Raw genomic sequence first — 20,813 nt, 5'->3', positions numbered from 1 at the left:
GGAAGTGGGCGGGGCCTGCACCACTACCTCTGTGATCTCATGGTCAACAATGGCTTTCTGGCCAGCCTCAGGCCCTGGTGGGAACATCAATCAGGAAAACTCCTCCCCCATTCCCTACCCCCAGGGTAGTGAACACACACTTTGGTTTAGGCTGTGTGGCTGCGTCTGGGCAGCTTCCAGAGTCTAGGGGCTGAGAACATGCTTCCCCCTGTAATGTCTTTCCAACCCCCTCCCCAAACTGTGACCTCACGGGTCCTCCAGTGGCACGAGTCCCCACCTTCCCCTTCATGACCAATCCCAGGCTCCACTGAGCTACTGACAGCCCAGCTACTCCCAAGACCTTGGATTTGAGTGGACACAGCTGAGTCCAGGGCTGCCCCGGATCCCAGGCCCCGCTCCTTGCCAGAGACCGAGGTTGCTGACCGGAGGAGCCCTGAAAAATAGGTCAAGGTTTGCCATCTCTTTTTTTTTCAATTTTTATTAACATTCATTTTTTGAGAGACAGAACACAAGCAGGGGAGGGGCAGAGAGAGGGGGAGACACAGAATGCAAAGCAGGCTCCAGGCTCTGAGCTGTCAACACACAGCCTGATGTGGGGCTTGAACTCACGAAATACAAGATCATGACCTGAACCGAAGTTGGACCCCTAACTGACTGAGCCACCCAGGGACCCTACCATCTCTTTTCAAGGACAGGGTTGGCACCTGCTGTTCGACAGGGGCCAAGACATGGGGTGATACACTGCCTTTATTAATGCAGAAATCTGTTCTTGGCAGGGGTGTGGGGGGCTTTGGTAAATGCTTTCATTACGCAGACGTAGGTAGCTCGTTCCCACGCGGATTCTGGAAGTCCTGAGTGGGGGAGGGCAGGTGAGTGGGGGAGGGCAGGTGAGTGCAGAGGCAGATGCTTCGGACTGGGGCAGGGGTAGGCTGTGGGGACAGCAGGCGCCTCCTTTCCCTGAGCAGCCATTCTGGAGGTGCTGATGGAGTTTTGTTTCCCTTAGGGACTGAGGCAGAAGCTTAGCTGGGGAGGCTGAGAAAGGAGACTGAGACCCCAGGGGCAGTGTGAGGCTCTGGAAGGGCCTGGCAAGTGCCCTCCCCGCGCCCATCCCAGGAATCACGGCAGTGAACTCTCCATACTGCCCCCTTCCCCCCCACCGTTCAGGCCTGTCTAGACTGTCCCATCACGAGCCACTCTCACGGCAGCCACACAGCAGGGTCTGTAACTGCTGAAGAAGAAGGCGATGTGAGGTCATGGCCAGGAGAGGCGCCTGGCAGACCGATCATGTGAACGCGGGAACCGGAGAACGTGACTCGCTTCTCTAGGGGCCGTGCTATCAGACGGCCTTCTGCACGAGGGTCTTGGTGCTGATCCGCATGCCCAGGTTCTCCCCACTCTTCCTGGGGGTCTCTGTAAACACCTGCGTTACTAATTTCCCTGGGATCTTTAACCACCTTCTGTGAAATGAACATTCGGTCCACTTCCTTTTGGGGGAGGGGGGAAACTGTTATAAGCACTAAATACATTTGCAAAATAATGTTTTAAATAGTGAAATGCGCTGCAGTGTCACTGGCCTATTTACAGCACCAGGCTTTCTAACAGTGACAATGACACTTTGCAGGTGGCCAGGCCAGTGGCAGACACAGGTCTGGGGTTGGGGGGATAAGCAGCCCCTTGGAATCCCCTCACTGGATGTCTGTGGCCTTGACAAACCTTACTTTGCACTAGAGGGAAGAAAAAACCTCTTGACTCTAAAATGAGGAAGGTGTGGGGGTGAGGGAGGCTATGGACAAGGCTCTTTCCATGTTATCTGGAGAGTGTCCACTTGGTGGCCCCACATGGCCATGATCCCTGAAACCACATCAAGGACGGTGTCGGCCCAGGGAGGCTGGCCGAGGGGCAGGGGCAGAGGCAAGAACTGAGCTCGGCCGTCATGTGGGAGAGGACAGGATGTCAGTGCAAACTCTGGAACTCGGGGGCAGAAGTGGTGTGGACGCAGCCTTGGGCCTCTGGGTCCCACAGAGCTGTGGCCCATCCAGAACCTTCCCCCTGGGTATGGGCATCTGCCTGTTGATTCCCACCCACCTCTGACAGGGTCCAGCCCCAGCCACCCACAGGTGTCTTGGGGCCAGTGTCTTTGTACTGGGACTTGTTGTCTGTGGGTCGCTGGAAGCACCTGCCGTGGCCTTGGTGCCGCGGGCCAGGCACAAATGCTCGGTGTGTGATGCTCGGCTGTCACCGTCCCTGGTCTGGGGGTTTCCAGCTGTGGGGCTTCCTGAGAAATGGGGTGACTTAGGGTAAGGAGGCTGCCCAAGGCTGAGGGATGGTGAGGGGAGAGGTGTCTGGGCTCTGCGAGGCCAGAACGTTCTCCAAGGCATTAGTCTTGCTTGCAGGGAGGAGGGGATGAGTCACCTTCAGCTCTTCCTGAGGAGGAATGGCGGCATTGGTGTGAGGGTAGAGACAGGGTCCGCTCGGACGACCAGAGCCACAGCCTGGAGATCTCAGGTTGTTTCACAAAGATGTCAACGAGGAGTGTTTTGGAGGTTCCTGATCAGGACTAATGGCCTGGCCATGCAGAGGGGACAGGGACCCTGTGGCCAGCAGCATGTGTGTCTGGGGCTGCTGGAGGCCACCTCAGCGTCTCAGCAGGACTCCGGGTCACTGTCAGGAGGTTTGGCTTTGGGAGCGCCTGGGCGGCTCAGTTGGTTAAAGCAGCTGACTCTGGCTCTGGTCATGGTTTCACGGCAGGTGGTCTGAGCCCCACATCTGGGCTCTCTGCTGTCAGCGCAGAGCCCGCTTTGGATCCTTTGTCTCTCTCTCTCCCAGCCCCTCCTCTGCTCTCTCTTACTCTCAAAAATAAATACATAATATTAAAACAAATTTTAAAAAAGGCCTGGCTTTGGGAAACAATTTCAATCAATTCTGACCCCAGAAGTTAGGGCCGTAAGAGTGAAGGGGTAGCAAGTCCTCTCACCTCCTGCGGAATCCCACGTGGGTACCTTGCTGGTTCTGTCACCCGGAAGCCAGATAAACGTGGAATGGCAGCTGGCTCAAGGCGAGAATGGACCCCAACTGTACCTTGTCTGGACTGGCCACAGCTTGGGGCCTCCTCAGGGCCGTGACTCAATGGGGCACATCCCTTGCAGGGACCTGGAAGCGAGGCACTGGAAGCGAGTGCCTATGCTGGCGAACTGAGGGGGTTCTTGCTCCCTCGGAGCACGATGCTGCTAAGCCAAGGCGAACCCCACTGCTCCCCGACGTGTCCCATTCCCTTGTACCTGGGCTGTCGCCTGGATGATGGCAGGATCTGCCAGGACCACCCCGCTGAAGAGGGCTGCCTCATGCTGTCCTTGGGCGGGTGATGGTGTCTGACAGCCTTCAAGGTGAATGCCATACCCAAGCCAGCCTGCAGGAGTCTTGACTCTGAATGGTCAGCAGGATCCGAGAGAGTGGCCCCCTGGAGGGTGTGACAGGCACCCCTAATTAGCTGTGCAGTTTGGGGCAAGTAGCCCTCTTTGAGCTTTAGTTTCCCACATGTGGCACAGGAGGAACATGGTAGTTCTAGAAGGTTGTAGAGAGGCTGGAATGGGATGTAGGACATACACCACTCAGTTGGGAAACTGCATGCTCTTGGAGACCAGGGGTAGGGGGTGGACACTGATTTGCTCCCCAAGGGGCAGCCCTGCGGTGTGCCCACCTGCCTACACGTGTTGGCGTTACCTTCAGTCCCTGTCTCGTGGGGAAGGGGCACGCCCCGAAGTTCCTTGTCAGGGTTCAGTGAGGCCCTCTGTGGGAATGCCGGGAACGGACAGCGCAGCCTTCCCCCCAGCGTCCAAGAGTTTAGGGAGGGCAGTCCTGTTCTATTTTGGCTCCCCTGTGGTCATGACAGGATTGCAGGGACCACAGTTAGAACTACACAGGAGCCAAATAGAGAACACTTCTACATTAGTCACCATGTCTGCACCAGCCACTGTGAGCACTGGGAGGCCCTCCCCAGTCTCCTCTGAAACCCTCCTCCCACATGGGCCCAAAGAAGGCAAATAACCCGCCCAAAGCGTCACAATAGACAGACTGACTAGGACCTCAGCCTTGGCCTTGGCATCGATTACTTGGCTTCAAATGCCTGCTTTGGCGCTTCCTTGCTCTGATCTGGGCTTACGTTTCCTCATCTGTAAAATGGGTTTGCTATGAAGATTTAACGAGATGTTTCTAACTCCTGTGGAGTAGTTCATGGGGCCCTCGGTGACGTAGGAGTGTCAGCTATCATGAGGTTCTCCTGTACGGTGCCCCTCCACCTCCCCCTGGGGCCCTGACAAGAACAGGGCTCCAGGTTGGCATGAGTACAATCCCAGCTGGGCCAACCTGCCCAGCTCCTGGCCCCATGGCGATGAGGAGGAGGATGAACCCAGCCATGGAGGCTGTCTGCTGACCCAACACCACCTCCCGCCCCGCCTCTCCCCTCCCAGGCTCTGCGCAGCAGCTGCACCCCTTGCTGTCCAGCTGCGCCCCCTACTGGCCAGCTGCACCAGCGCAGAGTCCTGTGAGGGCAGAGAACAGACTCCAAACAGCCTTCCCAGCTGGTGTTGGGAGCATCTTGGGGATCACCCTGTCCACACACCTCATTTAAGGATGAGGGAAGCAGGACGAGAAGGGGGGCGCTCCACCATTGGAGGTGCAGTGCACTGCCAACTGTTGAAAACCACACTGGCATCTATACTGGTTTTATTTATAAACAAGTTGACATAAAAGAAGGCCAGATGGCAGCGGGGGCAGCTGTGCTGCTGACCTGCTCACAAAGGAAGCATCTGGACAACGGAGAGGGTCCAACCAGACACCAGCCTGGAGACCCTCCCCTCCCATCCACCTTATGGCCCTTGTGGCCTGAAACCACAGGGCCTGACCCTCTCCGGCAGCAGTTCTGGCCAGAGCAGGGGGCTGTGTGGGGGAGAGCAGGGGGCAGGGGCTCCCATTCCCGCAGATGAGGCCTGGGGCTGCAAAGGGCCCAGTGGAGGCAGAGGGGAAGGTGGCAGCAACTCTCTTCTCCCCAAGCTGAGGGGTGCGTGGTCAAGGCCTGAATGATCTGTCCATCCCACAGAGAAAGTGCCCACGGTGATGTGGTCTGAAAAGGGCCCGTGCCTGTCTTGGACAAGGGCAGGGCAGCCTCCCGCCTCCTGAAACCCCATGTCTGCAGTGGGAGGAGTGCGAGCTGAAGGGCCTGCCCAAGTGCCAGAAACAATAAATTAACAGTAAGAAAAGATCTTTTTTAAAGAAAAGGTAGAGATGTGCACCGTGAGTTTGGAGCCTGGGGCCCTTGAGAGGAGGTGGCAGGAGCTGTGGGGCAATGGGGTGCCATGCCAGGCCTGGCACGGGGCAGGGGGTCTGGGCCCCATCTTCTGGGGCCTCCGAGGCCAGCCCCTTCCTCCACCACCAGGAAGGGGTTGAGACTAAACACCTGCCGAGAGGCCAGTGGGCTTGGGAAATAAATACCAAGGAGCCTGAGAGCTGAGGCAGGGCTGAGGGCAAGAGCAGCGCCAGCCCTGGGACCCACACCCGCCCCTCCTCAGTCCTTCATGGAAGGACGCATCGTGGCAGGAAGGGGAGCAGCGGTGGCGCCGCAAGGCCTCCTGGGGTCCCGCGGTGGCCCTGAGCCCCACCAAGGTGCCAGGAGGTGGCTGGCCCTCCTTCCAGGGAGAAGAGTGCCGACCCTTCCGGCGGGCCCGCAGGTGTCTGGGCGTGTCTCCCGCTTCAGAACTTGCCCTGCTTCAGCCGGTCGATGTGGAAGGAGAGCTTGAGCGCGGGCCCCAGCTTCAGCCCCATGTACTTCATCATCATGTCACTGCGCAGCAGAAGTAGAGCCTTGCCGTCGATCTCCTGGTGCAGGGGAGGGGGAACACCATCAGAGGCCTTGTGGGTCCCACCACTCAGCTTCTGATGAAGGCCACCCAGGCCCCACGGAGCCCAGCGAGCAAGCCATGCCACTGAAGCCTACCTGCTCCCACAGCATCTGCTGCCTGCCGCCCCCACCTCTACTGCAGGGCCCAGTGGGCACGCTCCCCACAGGAGCGCCCACCGGCTTCCCTTCCCTGATGGCCCCGGTGGGTTCCTGTCTTCCGGGACGCCTCCCCAGTTCTGTGCTCATCTCCTCTCCCAGACTGCTTTTATACTGGCCCTCAACCGTTACTCCTTGAGTTGTCTTCCTTTCTGTGCACAGGGGCCTTGCTGTGTGAGCCAGAGCGTGGGCAGGTGCTTGCTGAGCAGTTGTGAGACCCGCAGGCCTGACCTAAGGGCACCCCAGACCCCCAGGCATGAAAGAGTGGAATGGTGGATGAAAGGTGGCACAATAGCACCCAGCAGCAGGGGCTGCGCCCAAATCAGGAATGTGGTCACCTGAGACGGGTTAGGAGCAACACCTGGCTACACAGCCAAATGGTCACTGGAAGAGATGGTGGAGGTTCCCAGAGGGGCAAGGACACAACAGTGGCCTATGAGGTTGGAGAGGGGGCACCATCGGGCAGGGGACTCTAGCCTGGGCTGCAGCCACTGATTCTCAGGCCAAGGCAGGCAGATGGGAGAGCAAGCCCGTCTAGGAGAGGAGAGCCCTCTCCCTGGATCTGAGCCCCCAGGCCCCACGTGGCTGAGTCAGACCTCCAGTGCAGGAGGGGGCTGAGCTCAGTGCCTGACAAGGGCTGCTTGAGACCCGAGATTCTGTCTCTGTTTTCATAGTGTCTCCTGGGCCTAGTTTCAAAGGACCTTTAAGAGTCTACGAATTGCTGCAGCAAGACTCCTGGTGGACACGGGAGCAGTCAGGCAGGGGCACCTACGTGTTTGCGAAAGAGGTCAGCGTGGGGTCCAAGCTGAGGATCGGCTTCCCGGACAAACTGCATCACGTCCTCTACTGTCCAGGAGGAGGGGTCCCGGCCACTCAGTCGAGAGGCATCCCGGCTTTCCAGGTATCGATCCGACCCTGCAGGACAGGAGGACACCTGCCATAACGGGTGGGGACTGGTTTGTAACATAGCCCCACTCTCCTTGGCACGTCCCGTTGGCCCTGTGGGTGAGGTTCATGTTAGTGCCAGAGCAGAGCAGAGCAACTGGAGGTGGCTGAGGGAGGGACGGGGGTTTCCTCAAAGGGATGAGGGTCTGAGACTCTTCTTAAGTCAGATCTTTGTTCTTTAAGAGCAGATCTGATTTTGGAAAGGGTCAGAAGAAATTTACATTAAGGCTGGGGTCCAGCCTGGACCGAAGTCAGTGGGAACAATGAGTAAGGGGATTTCCTGGGTTCAGTGGGGGCCTGGTGGGTACGGATGCTTTTAGCTTAGCTCTGGGGACTATTTCTAGATAGACTTTGGCAGATGAGCAAGATTAGAGCCAAATCCTTGGGATCTAGGGAGACCCCAAGTGGATAACACCCTGAGCCTCTTCCAAAGCCTGGAGAATAGCTAACCTTGCTATAGCCTAATAGGGCAGAAGCAGAAAACAGTCTTGCCTTGGCTGCTAGGAATCTCAAAGTTAGTATTAGTGCCCTGCTTAGAGCTTTTATCCCAACCTTGGCTCAAATACAGCTCCTCCCATTTCCCCTGTGGGATCTGGGTTCTCTGAAATCTGAACTCCTTACCATGCATGGTCTAGAAAGTACTGCATCATCTGGCCCTTTTTATCTCTGACCGCATCTCAAACCCCTAACCCTACCCCTTCCTTGCCATGCTCCAGATACACTCTAGCTTGCTTTCTGTTTCTCGCATAGGCTATGCCTTTATTCTTTGACCTGCAATTTCCTCCCTCCACAATGTTTTTTCCCCAGGACTTCGCATATCTGCTTCCTTCTCAATATTTGGGTCTTATCTCAAACATCAGTTCCTCACAGACCTTCACTGACCCTCTAGCAAAAATATTCCAGTTCCCACACAGCCACTCTCAATCCAACTGTCTCCTTTTCCCCCCGCACGTATCACTACCTAAAATAATTTCATGTATTTATGTTTACCATCTGTCTTCTCCTATTTTCTGCCCTACTTCCTTGTGATATTGTGACTTTTAATAACAAAAACACACACATTTGGTCTTTGCCCTGCTCCTGCAAAGAACTTCTAAAATTCTTGACATTTCCTAAATGTAGAGAAAGAAAGGTGCCTTTTGTTATTCACAAGCCCTTTCTAGCCACACCTGAGCATGTTCTGGAAGTTGGGGTTGCTTCTGGAAAGCCCCTAAAGGATGGGGGTTGCCTGCCAACCTCCCTGGGGTGGAGAGTCGCAGATGGACTTAACCAATCCATCCTGCGTGTGTAACCAAGGTTCTCTAAAAACCAGGAAGGATGGGGGACGGCAGTGTCTGGAGAGGGCATGGAAGCCGGTGCCCACTCCCACATGCTTCATCCTGGCAGCTCTTCCCTCTGGCTGTTCCCGAGTCGTCTCCAGTTAAAGAAAGCTGGTAACCTAGTAAGTTTTCCCGAGTAAGCCCAAGAAGGTGACTGTGGGAATCCGTAATTTGGTCAGGCAGTTGGAGGCACAGGTGATGAGAGGCAGAGCCCGTGTTAACAGGCTTAGGCTTCGGGGGAGGGCAGAAGGGAGACCAGTCCACGCAAGAGACGACAGCAGTGTGTGGCAGGGGGTAGTGGGGAAGAGTGGTCTGATGTGTGATTGGTATAAAGAACCCCCACTGTCAGCTCATCTGACCCTTAAAACAGCCTTTGAAGGAAGTAGCATCATCTTCAGTTTGGAGATGAGGCAGCTGAGACCCGGAGAAGTGAAGTGACTTGCCAAAGACCACAGAGCTTAGGAAGAAGACAAGTCAGTGCCCTGGATCTGGCTTCTCCTGTTCCCGTTTCTGCGGCCAGATGCCCTTCTCATTTCTCACCCCGCCACCTGATGAGAAGCGCTGGCAGTGACTACTCAAGGAAGGCAGAGGGTCGCAGTCTGAGAAGGACTAAGGCAGGTGAGGTGCATCGAAGGCAGGAGGCCGGACTAGCGAACCGATGCCTACTCATCCCCCATCAGTGAGATAACAGGGGATAGACTCAACACCTGAATTCCTTGGGACAAACAGTTCTAGCCCCAAATGGAATCCTTTGTAGCCTTATAAGGTTCTAGAGGGTCCAAGAGATTTAGAGCATGACCTGGCCCACAGGCTCACACGCATTCCAAAGGAAGAGAGGGGCACCCAGAGACAAGGGGACCTCTGGGGCTGGCGGCGCACGGGGCGGCGATCGAGCAGCACCCCTAACGCAGAGGGCCTCGGGAGGGAGGACGGTGACGAAATGCCCTCACACCCAGGGAACGATTAAGCTTCCAAAATGATCCCTTATCCCTGCTTCCATCTGATCGCTGCCACACTGCCATGGGAGGACCAGGTCCATGTCGCCATGCCCGCTGCGCCCCGCAGGGATGCGGAGACCTGAGAGGTGGAAGGACTCCCCCGAGCCTTGAGGCGGGGAAGCAGCTCGCAGCTCTGCCTGGACGTCAGTGCGGCCTGTGCCCCGCACCGCCTTGCGGGGGTGAGGGCCTGGCTGGGTCTCCCTAAAAACTCTCGCTCCTGAGGCTGCTTCTCTCCACAGCAGGCCCTGTCAATGGAATCTTCTTATTGTTCCATGCCCTGGGGGTAGGGGTGTGGAAGTGGCCTTTCCCCATTTCTTTGGCCTCTCTCCTGTGAAAGCTCACCTTCAGCAGAGGCCGGAAATGTACCCAGCCATCTGTTCTACCTGATCACTGTCGCCTACAGACCTCTGGGCCTCTACCCCTGGTGTGAGGGAGACTGCTTGGTACGTGGGTCACGGCCTCCTGCTCCAGCCGGTTCCTGTCCTCATCCTCAGAGGCCTCCGGTGACCTACACCTCCACTCTACTTCAGGTACCTCCTGCCAAGGCCACTGTCTGCTTCTCGCCATCACTTGGCACAAGTCCACTTCAGAAATGTAAACATCCCTCTCTCTGACCCCAACCTCCCATGTCTGCACCTGTCCTGAAGTCCACAAATCCCATTAGGTCACAGAGAAATTCGGCCCAGCACACTCATCTCCCCATCCCTCAGCCTTGTCTCAGCCTTGCTTCTTCCCTACCTGGTCTGGTCCAGTGCTGATGGTCTAAACAGAGCCCCTCCAGCTCCCCTGCTCCCTGGCCCTCTGGCCCTTCTAGCTCAGCATAAAACCTTCATTTCCAGACAGTCTTTTCTCCCCCCACATCTGGGTTTCTAAGACCACAGAAGAAAACCACATCTCTGGCAAAATGGCAAACTATCTCCAAGCACAGCTGGGCCTTCAGTGGTTCCCTCAAACCCCTCCCTTCTTCTGGCTCCATTTCCCCCTGTCTGTTCTTGACCAGTCCAATCTGGGAGCTCCCCTAAGCCCATCTCTACTCGCCCCTCTCCCTTCACTCGTGGCCACCATCAATCTTTCCTCCAGTCTCACAGAACAGGACTTAAGGCTGACCCATTTTTCTATGCCCTGGGCCCCTAGCCCCTCCCACTGCACCGCACCCACAGCCTTCCTCTCTTCTCTTTCCTGTATTCTTCATTTGCTCAACTTGTCTGCTGATAACACATCCAGGGCGCTCCCACTCTTGAAGCCCTTCTTTTGTAGGCCACCATTTTTCTTTTTCACCAACGCTCTTTAATACCTCGCCACGCAAGCTACCCTCATTGCCCTGCCACCTCGGCAGCTGCTCTTGCTGAGGTGGTCAACTGCCCGCTGGTCGCCACATCCAACAGATAGTGGCCCTACCCTTGTGGTGCTGTGCTTTCCTTGAAATGCTCTCTGTAGTCCTGGCCACCCCAACATCACATTTTGCTTTTCCTCACATTTGACTACGCCTTGGTCCCCTCCTGGGATCTTCTTCATGCTCCCACCTCCTGAGTCCCCAGGACTCCACTTTTGGTCAATTGTTCTTTTCAACCTACCCATACACACCTCAGAAGTGGTTGTCATTCAGCCTACAGCTACAACTACTATCTGTATGCCGATGATGCCCAAACACTTGTCTTCAGCTCAGTCATCTTCCCTGAGAATCAGATCTGAGAGCCACTGCCTGCTGGGTGTCACCAAGATGCCACCGAGAAAGATCTCCCTGTCTTTCTCTTCTATGGCCAGTCCCCTCTCTCAGTGAGTGGCACCCTGGCACCCTATCTAGAAACCAAGGAGACATTCCTCCTCACTTCTTTCTCACCATCCACAAATCTGACTAAATCTACCTCGTGAACATTTTTTTTAACCCACTTGCTCTTCTATAAACTATCTACCACTATTCTACTCCAGGCCTTTACCTGTTGTGGTTTGGCCCACTCTCCAACCTCCTAAGTGGCCTCTCTGGTCTGTCCTTCCTCAAATGTGACCTCAACACAGTAGTACATGACCTACCGAAAACACAAGATTCTTTCAGTCTCACCTCTAATTAAAAGCCTTCAGCAGCCTCACGCTGCCTGCAGGACCCACGCCACACTCCATCATGGGACCTGGGTCCTCTGTGAAGTAGCCCCCTGACCTTTCCAGGCTTTTCTGTCTCAAGTCCCAGTGTTATATTTTATGTTCAGCAACACCAAAGTGCATGCAGTTCCACGCACACCCTCCGGACCAGTTCTCATCCCCCTGTCCTTGTTCCCACTATGTTCTCTTCCCGGAAAGCTCTCCCTCCCCAACTACTCCTGGCAGCGCCGCTCACAGCTCTGAAGTCTCAGACGGGGTGGTGCCACCTTCTCAAGGAAGCTTCCCCTGGACACTGAGCTTTCAGGTTAGGTGTGCTTCCTTCCTGCAGTTTTCATACTGTCCAAAGCATATCTCCGGACTCAGGATGACATCTTATGACTGTGTGCTGAAGTGTCTGTCTCTCCCACAGACTGAGCACTCTGAGGACCAGAAGCGACTAAGTTTTGCATCCCCATGCTGAACACAAATGGTTTCCGAATGAATGACTAATAAATGAATAGGTGTACCTTTCCCTGTCCCTTTGGCTCTAGGTCTTTGGCTCTTGGTTTCCACGATTCTCAAGCCAATCCCAGAGCTTTAGTTACCTCCCAGGTGCCTAGCTAGACCCAAATGGTAAGTCTGGACCCCTGTCCAACTGCCAGGCAGCGGGCAGCCAGAGCTCCGTGAGGAAGGCAGGGAAGAGCGAGGGCCAGAACTCCAGTCCGCTTACCCCTGGCGCACAGCCTGCGCACAGCCGAGGCCGTACTCAGTGGGAGGCCACACGATGGCAGCAGAGGCCGGTACCCGTGGGTTCGAAGGTTTTGGGAGCTGCTGACAAGGTTGGTGGGAGTCAAGGCAGAGTCCATGGAGTCTGTGTGTGGTTCCAAGGACCGGGTCAGACTGTTCCCCAGGACAAAGCTTTCACCTGGAAGCCAGCAAAACCAGAGTTAGAGCAGGAACCAGTCCGGAAGAACTGCCGGGGCACTGGCCTCCCAGGTGCCTGTTTGGATGGAGCAGGAGGCGGCAAAACAGAAAGTCCTGGGCTATCTCAGGAGGCCTGTGTACCAGGCACGGCTCTCGCTCTCACTAAGTGGCCTTAGCCAAGCCCATGCTATTCTCTCGACTTGAATCTCCTTAGGGACTCTTCCTTTTAGACTAGATAGTCTCTGAAGTTTCTTGTGGTCTGGGTGTCTTACACTTTTGGATAAGGAGAACCTTAAAACAAATAGAACTATTTTAGGAAGAGGCTGTCTCCCTCCACACAAGATCCTAGCAAAGGGGACAGGGGTGCTGGAGAAGATACAGAGTTAGTCAGATGAGGGCACTTTAGAAGGTGACCTTCTTGGCCAGCAAGATAACTCAGAAAAGCTCTTCAGTGCCTGGCCTATGGCCTGTCTATGAAGGGTCTGCTCTTTGGTCCCATCCCTCCTTTCCTACTTGCCCTGTGGAATAGGGCCGCCCCAAAAAGCTGGGTTTGTACACCGGTGAGAATAGGGCGTGGAGACCAGAATCTGGATTAGAACTTGGCTCTGGCACTCAGTAGACAGAATAGTACTCTTCTCATTTAGAACACGGAAGGCTCTGCCTACACCTGGTCAGCGCCTCGGCCCTGGGCACAGCATTTCTGCCTATGGAGGGCGTGTTGGGTCCTGGCCACACCCCTGTCCTTTGTGGCTTTTCTTAGAGGTCGGCTGTTTAGGTAATGCTTGGGATTCACGGAGGCCCGTGATTAACACTACAGTCAAACACATTGTCTGGCACCCAGCAAGACCTCTGTGGCAAGGCGGGTTAGGATGTTAGGACCACTTTCTAATCCCTGAAGCTGCTTGGTAACCGGGGGGTTAAAGTCAAATCTAGCAGGAGCCACTATTTGCTCTTCACCTCGGGAGTGTGACTGATGAAGCCCTACTGCAGCGATGGTCCTGGAGAGAGAAGTCTCTGGGAACGAGGACCACAGCCCACCCAGTTAGGCAGAGGGGCCCTCAGGCTCCTATCTTCCAGGAGACAGGGCCACAGAAGCATCCCACTTTTGAGACAAGCATAGGAATCCGAGGCAGCAAACAGATGGCCCAGGATCTCTGCCTGGGCTCCTGCCTTTCACTAGGTATTTGATCCCATGCAAGTTGTCTGTCTTCTTGGCACCAGCTTCGTCTGTAAAATGGGGGGCAGGGAGGGAATCACCCTCTGTCATGCTGAGAACATCAAATCAGAAAATGGAATGAGATGGACTTTACCACAGTGGGGAGTTCTTATTTTATTTATTCTTCACTCAGAATTATGGCAAGCTTACGTTCTCTGTGGTAACTCAGGAAAAAGATGAAATCTAGTTTCTGCATGCACCGGCAGGGCGACCTCACCCTTCTAGCTCTCGTGGCCTGGCCAAGACTGAGGGCAGTACAGCTGGCCTCACCTGAGCTAACATGTGAAGCATGATCAGGACAGTACCAGGGGCTCCCCAGCGGCTGATGCAAGTCAACGTCTCTTCCTCTCAGCGATGCTAGGAATGGCAACTGAGGCCTGGAGTCCGAGTTGAGGGGCCTGAACACCTGGACAGGGGCACTTGCACTAGGCCAGGTCATTAAAGCACTCCTAATGAGGCAGTGGACAGATGAAGAATCATGCCTGAGAGGGTCCTGGGAGGTCCTAGTCCACTTAAGGCTGATCAGATGAGGGCCTGGCTGCCTCGGCAAGACGATGCAGCATATAAGACTGCAGTGCTCTCAAACTGTGCTCCACAGATCCCAGAGGGCCTCCAGAGGGAGGCCAAGTGCATAGAGCTCTGGGCCTCACCCCAGGTTCTAGCAAAACAGCTCTGGCTTTAACTTAAACACCAGAGTTTTCATATAATTCTGCCTTTGTGAAAAGGTGTTCTACTGGTAAAACAAAAGAAACTTTGCAACCATTGGCCCAGGGTCAGAAGTTAGGGCTCAAAGACTTGAGTTCTATTTCTGGCATGACCACTGGTCAGTGATCACTGCCTTTTTCTTGGGATTCAGTTTGCCCATCTATAAAAAGACACTAGGGGCACCTGGGTGGCTCGGTCGTTTAAGTGTCTGACTTTAGCTCAGGTCATGATCTCATGGTTTGTGAGTTTCAGCCCTGCGTCAGGCTCTGTGCTGACAGCATGGAGACTGGAGCCTGCCTCAGATTCTGTGTCTCCTTCTCTCTCTGGTCCTCTCCCACTTATGCTCTGTCTCTCTCTGCCTCTCAAAAATAAATATAAAAGAAATTTTTTTTTAAATAAATAAAAGCTGTGGTTAAAAGAGTCCAAGTGGAGGTATGCTAAACCATGTGCTTGGTTTTAGGGTTCATTGGCAGCCCCAACGAATCCCAAGCATTATCTAAACATTCTATCTCCAAGAAAAATTGCAGAATTGCAAAGGATAGGAACATGATCCAGAATGCCCCTCACCTGCAGAGAATTCTGTAGGAAGGGCCAAGAAGCTGACTTGACTTAGGTAGAGCCTAACTATTGGAAAGGATCTGCTATAGGCCTCCTACTACAGTAGCTAAGGGCTGCTGCCTGGTAACTTACAGAAAGATCTTGAGGTAGAAAACAGCTTGGAATATTCAGGGGAAAGGAGGAAAAATAGTGTAGCTAAAATATATGGCAGGAAGAGATGAGTCTGGGAAGGTAGGCAAGGACCAGATCATGCACAATACTGCAAACCAGAGTAAGACACCTGGATTTTACTGTGAGTGTATTCACATGCCAATACAGAATTTTGGGTCAGGGAGTGCTGTAAGCTCTTTTATGCATGAAGAATACCCTTTGGCTATGAAACAGAACATGGAGCAGAGAGGAAGGAGATAACAAGGAGGCCAGATAGGCCAGAAAGGACCTCTCAGGCCAGGAGAGAGAGGATAATGGGAGAGGCAGGAGACATCATGAGATGGACACGGATTTAGGGTGCATTTTGGATTTCTACTGCCAGCTAAGGCAGAGTAGCAGGGGCTGGATATATCTGTTTGCTTGGAACAACTGAAAAAACAAAAAGACAAAATATATGAAATAAGCAATTTCAGACACTGGGCCTCAGGTAGTGCAGGACAGTGATTCCTGAAAAGGGGAGGGGAGACAAAAAAGGTGAGCCCTAGACTTGCTCTCAGGTCACTGAAGAGACAGTGTGCCCAGGCCACAGTGCAGGTAGGGGAAGATCAGACACAGCCAGTGAGCTCCCTGAGCTGAGGAGACGGAGCTGAGTCCCGATAGGCCAGGATAGCTACCGTCTGTGGGCCTGAGCTCTGGGCAGGTGGTTATAACTAGATTCAGATGCTCAAGAAGGCAGAGCAAAGGTTGTGGTTAAGCTAAAACACCAAAGACATAAAAAGACCCAAGTCAAACTTCTAGAAATGAAAAACAATGTCTGAGATAAAAATACATGACATGGATTACGAGTAGATTAGACACTGTAGAAGAAAAGATTAGGTAACTTAAACACAGGTACAGAATTTATCCAAAACAACACACACACACACAAAAGGCTAAAAATATTTAAAAAGAATCAGTCAACTGTGGGAAAACTTTAAGAAGATTCATATATGTCTTACTGGAGTCCCCAGAGAGGGGACAGAAAATATATATGAAGAAACAATGGTAGAAAAATTTTCAAATTTGATAAAAAACTGTAAACCCACATGTCCAAGAAGCTCAGGGGGGCTCTAAGAACAAAAGGCACGAAGAAAACCTCACCAAAGCACAGCATAATCACATTGCTAAAAATCAGTAACAGGGGGAAAAAAAAAAAAAAAAGAAAGAAAGAAAAAAAAGAAAGAAAAAAAAGACCATCAAGAGAGACAAAAAAGAGTGATAGCAGACTTCTTATCCGAGACAATGCAAACCAGAAAACTATGGAGTGACATCGTTTAAAACGTGCTGAACGACAAAATCCATTCTTAAAGTGTCTTTCAGAAACAGAGGGAAAAGAAAGACTTTTTCAAAGATACAAAAACTGAAAGAATTTGTGTCCAGTAGACTATGACTATGAGAAATGTTAAGGCAAGTCCTTCAGGGAGAGGATATAAAACTCTGACTCTACACTAAAAACATGGAAAGTACCAGAAAGGGTAACTATGAAAGGGCAAATATAAAATAATTTTTCTTTTATATTAAAAGAATATCTTTTTCTTTTATATTGAAAAAATCTTTAAAAGAGGATTACCTATTTACAGTAAAATAATATCAACCTATAGTGGGATTTACAATATATGTAAGAGTAGAATGTATGGTAACAACAGTGCAAAGCCCAGAAGATGGGGACAGCGTACAGCTGTAAGGGTCTGACACAATAGATAAAGGGATGAGACTATGGCATTAAGGCAGACTGTGATATGTAAAATATGTATAATATAAACTAAAGCAATCACTAAAATAAAACAAAGAATTAAATCAGTTATAGCTAATGAGCCAACAAGGAAATAGAACAAAATCATAAAAAAACTGGATTAATCCACAGGAAGGCAGAAACAAAAAGAACACGGCAACAGATGGAACAGATCTCTCTATACCATATAGCTTTTGTCTTTGTTCTTTGAGTTGAAAGTAAAGATCTGGGTGGGCTACATGGTTCTTTCATTTATATAATGGCATTGTTACATTTATATAATTTTGGTTATGAAAGACAAAGTCTAGGGAAGTAGGGACAAGAAGAAACAAAATTATTCTGCATAATAAATTAAGTGGGAGGGGCCTGCTGATGGCTGGAAAAGGAGGAGGTATGGGACAGAAGGAATAGAGAACAGAGAAGAAAATCCTCCAGACCTAGAGTGGGTCCCAGAAATGGCAGCAGGCTGAGGCCGAAGGTGAAAGAGACCAATAGGATGCATCCGGTAGCAGTGAATAAACATTTAAGATCAAATGGAAGTGTTAAAATGCTTCCTGTTCTTTGCCGCAATTCTCCCCCACCTCCCCTAAACTTCAGTACAAGTTCGTTACAATTGTATTCATTCTTGTGCTCATTTTTCTTAGGGAAATGAAGGACGAGAAACTGGATCAAATGTGTGTGCGCTTTCATGGGACAAGTTCAGAGTTCAAATGGTGGATCAAAGCACCGAAGGGAGAGATGGTCAGCTATATGAGCGGTCTGGGAAAGAAGGCGTTAGAACCCGAGTCAGAGCAGGGGAACTCTAGTCTGAATGATGTGGTGGTGGTGGGGTCATCTGATGTTATTTAGATCTGGGTATCAAAGGAAAGGATTATCTCCAAGTCTAAGAAGACTCACAGAGTCCCACACAAACCAAACCTCCAGCTAGGCTCCCGGCCTACTGTCTCGCTCCGCACTGGATCCTGAGTGACCTCTCTGAAGCACTGTGACTGTGCCCCTTCCCTGGGTCCTCACTGCTCAATGACAAAAATCTGGTAATACGGTCAGTTAGAGCACTCCTGACGGGGCTGCCGCCTCTGCTCCAGCCTGGTCTCTCACACGCATCTCTGCCACGGTGTCTGTCGGCCGTACCAGACATCCGGTCCCTTCGACACAGGTCATGCTCCCCTTTGTCCCTCACAGTCTCACAGGCTATTCATTCAACTGGAAAATTCTTCATCACTCCCTTCCTCCATCTCCTTGGGTCTGTGGCATCTTCTCCTGATTATCCTGGTCCTTCAGGCCCAAGCTTAGATATCATTTCTTCTGGAAAGTGTCTCCTGACACCTGGTTTGAACTTCTGAACTCTGAACTTGTCCTATGAAAGTACACATCTGTTTGCTTATTTGCTGCTCCTCTTTACCAGGTTGTAAACTCTTGAATTTGAGGACCTGGAACCCGAGTTTACTATGGAAACTCCCCCAGCCCCCCATGCCTAAACCAGACCTTGGTGTTGTGCAGCCGATACATTCTGGGTTGGCCGACTGAATAATGGACTCAATACAGGTTCAATTACGTATGAGCATTTGCATCACCTCAGAACTCTGACAGTTCTATGAGGAAACCCAGCATGGGGATGAAGGGGCCTCTGGAAAAATTTCACACTTCTTCTTTGGCTTTATTTAATCCTGTACCTTGTAGGATTCTGGCAGGAGAACCACTTTATAAGCTCAGGTGACCCTGGGTGGCAGCTGGAAAATCAGGCACAAGGAATGTACCGCCATGGGGCAAATGAACCTCCTTGAGCAGAGAGGAATCTGGGCAGTCTCCCAACAGCAGACCTAGAGGTTAATGCTGGGCGGGTTCAATGACAGCTAAGACAACAGTCCCGGGGACCAGCTACATTAACCCTCTCCTCACTAATGCGGTCAGTTCTATGGGCGGAAGGAGCCCCCTCCCACCTCACCTTCACAGGCCTCTTACCTGACATGGCCGCATGTGGAGTTCTAAAGAACTCTAATCTGACGCTGTTCTGCCCCCGCCCCCCGAACTCTTCTTTCATCACTCTTGGCTGGCCACAGAGCCTGTCCCGTGCTCCCACCACACGCAAGTCTGTTCCCTCTCAGCGGGCATGCCCCCAGAGCAGGGATGCCACCTGGGCCGGCTCTGGCTCCCCGAGGCTAGTATAGCATCTGGCACAGAGTATCTGACAACTCGTCTGGACTCTCCAAAATGCCACTGTCATGTCATGAAAGGGAGGGGGAAAAGTCTGGAAAACTGCTGTAGATAAAAGAAAACTAAAGAGACAGAACAACTAAACGTAGTGGCTTAGCCTTCACTGAACCCTGGATTAGGAAAAAAAAAAACAGCTACAGAGGACATTATTGGGACAACTGGGGAAATCCGTTATCTATCTAGCTATCAGCTGGTAGGTTTTGTTAATGTTAAATTTCTGGAGTGTGATAATACTCCTACTCTTAGGAGATGCAGAGGAAAGTTTATTAAGGATCAAGTCCCTCATCTGCAGCTGACTCTTGGCTCAGTAAACAAAATCCACAGACACAAATATATGTATGTGTGCCTGAGAGAAACAGGTATAGTAAATATTCTAAACAGGTAAGTGGTAAATCTAGATGAGTACATGGCTGCCCACTGTCCTGTTTGCACAGCTTTTCTGTAGACTTTGAATTTGTCAAAAAAAGTTAAGTCTCAACAAAGGTAAGGAAGCCTAATGGGATCTGCTATACCGGAACTGAGTGGTCAGTTAGGTTAAGACCCTAAGGGCCAGGGCGTGTGAAGGCAAGCTGGAGGGAAGGGAGGAGGCACCTCAGTCAGTACCTGGACATGAGGAGTGGTGGCTCTGGATGCTGAACCAGAAGTGCGGAGCCATGCAGAAGGCGGGAGTGATGAACCCCGGATCCAAAGGGCAGAGCAAAAGACGGCCCTATGCACATCAAGCCATTTGGCAGAGGTTTGGGTAAGTCATCAGGAAAGTGCAGGGAATGACAGATGATCAGAGGTGCAGTAAAGGGTCAGTAAGGCAGGCAGGCAAGATTAGTGAAGAAGCACAGAGGAGCGAGAAATCTAGGCAAAGCTCTGGCTTGTCCGGGCACAGGGAGGACACTCACTTAAGAGAAGCAAGCAAACTGGTGTGAGAGCGGCCAAGTTGCCGAGCTCCTAGGATGGGAAACAAAAGCTAGAGAGTGAGCACAAGAAGGTGCAGAGAGCCTGCTGACTCTGTCTGAAAATGACCCTGGTCATTGTCTCTTTCTTGGTTGGTGAGGCAAGAAGGAAGAGTGGCTAACGCTTGCTTCCTCCTGTCCAGTAGCTGAATCAGAGAGATGCAAACTGGAACAGAATTCCCAGGGCACACCATGCCTCAGTTCCAAACCCCCTCCATGACTGCGGGCCCGTGACGTGCAGCCCTGCCAGTCTCTGCATGCTGCTACCAGTGAGCTTCTTTCCGTCCTCAGGGAGGATATGCCACTTACGAACTCTGGGCTCCTGGTTCATTGAGAGAAGTCTCTCTTTAGAGATGAGCAGCTACCCTCCGTGTTCACTACCCCTCCTGGATCTCAGGTGGGCTTCACTGTCATCATTTTAGTGCTGCTCAGAGTTCCTGAAGGTCAACGGCTGGGGTATTTAACAACATGCCCTTGTCCGCCCCACCTCTGCCATACCCGGCCCAGACTCCCAGTGCAACATACTAAAGACGCTTTTTTCTGTTCTCTGATTCTGAAGCTAAAAGAAACAGGAGAGAAGGTTTAGAGAAGTTTCCTCCCAAGAAACAGATAGTAAAGGGGGCAGAGACATGTCTGCAGGGACCATGTGGTCTGTCCCTCACAAGGAGTATTGGAAATTCAGGTTGTCACCCAAGCAGTGCTCACTGGGGTGCAGAGGTACCAATGGATGGGGGCGGGGAAAGCTGGGGGAGCAGTGACTTTGCCGAGTGCACTCTCCAGAAGTGGCCTCTGTTAAGACAACGGTAAAGAGATGCCAGGGAAGGCAGTGTGGGGACAAGATTTGTGCAGGTCTGAGAGAGGCACCTTTCAGACTTGGGCTCCCTTGCCAAAGGATGGCACAGCCCCAGCACTCACAGGACCACCTCTCTGCTCCTCTGGCC

At 52.3% G+C, this 20,813-nt stretch overlaps 1 protein-coding gene and 1 long non-coding RNA gene across 11 annotated transcripts in view; one reads left to right on the top strand and one right to left on the bottom strand.

The window, feature by feature from the left end:
* Window positions 1–2,821: 2,821 nt before the first annotated feature.
* Window positions 2,822–20,813, bottom strand: part of SCMH1 (Scm polycomb group protein homolog 1) — a 158,768-nt gene continuing 140,776 nt past the window's right edge. For 7 of the 9 annotated variants that reach the window (XM_029949391.1, XM_029949392.1, XM_029949394.1 and 4 more), the window contains 4 exons: window positions 12,118–12,312; window positions 6,822–6,964; window positions 5,757–5,871; window positions 2,822–3,457 (listed from right to left, as the gene is read on the bottom strand). In XM_029949391.1, the coding sequence (XP_029805251.1) occupies window positions 3,432–3,457; window positions 5,757–5,871; window positions 6,822–6,964; window positions 12,118–12,312 (479 nt within the window). In that variant the 3' untranslated portion in view covers window positions 2,822–3,431. Of the gene's footprint in view, window positions 3,458–4,705; window positions 5,872–6,821; window positions 6,965–12,117; window positions 12,313–20,813 lie in introns of those variants that run through there. The other 2 variants (XM_029949393.1, XM_029949400.1) reach the window with 1 other exon arrangement.
* LOC115299871 lies at window positions 8,409–11,919 on the top strand. Of its 2 annotated transcripts, XR_003912378.1 has the most exons (6): window positions 8,409–8,435; window positions 8,684–8,931; window positions 9,347–9,490; window positions 9,715–9,841; window positions 11,607–11,712; window positions 11,818–11,919. It is a non-coding gene; the product is annotated as an uncharacterized LOC115299871 (long non-coding RNA). The 2 variants fall into 2 exon arrangements; XR_003912377.1 differs by lacking the exons at window positions 8,409–8,435; window positions 8,684–8,931 and having other exon boundaries at window positions 9,265–9,490.

The sequence above is a fragment of the Suricata suricatta genome, chromosome 8 (assembly GCF_006229205.1).
Source record: "Suricata suricatta isolate VVHF042 chromosome 8, meerkat_22Aug2017_6uvM2_HiC, whole genome shotgun sequence".
NCBI classification, from domain to species: domain Eukaryota; kingdom Metazoa; phylum Chordata; class Mammalia; order Carnivora; family Herpestidae; genus Suricata; species Suricata suricatta.
The sequence above is the reverse complement of the archived record's forward strand: the minus strand, read 5'-3'. Positions and strand labels throughout refer to the sequence as shown.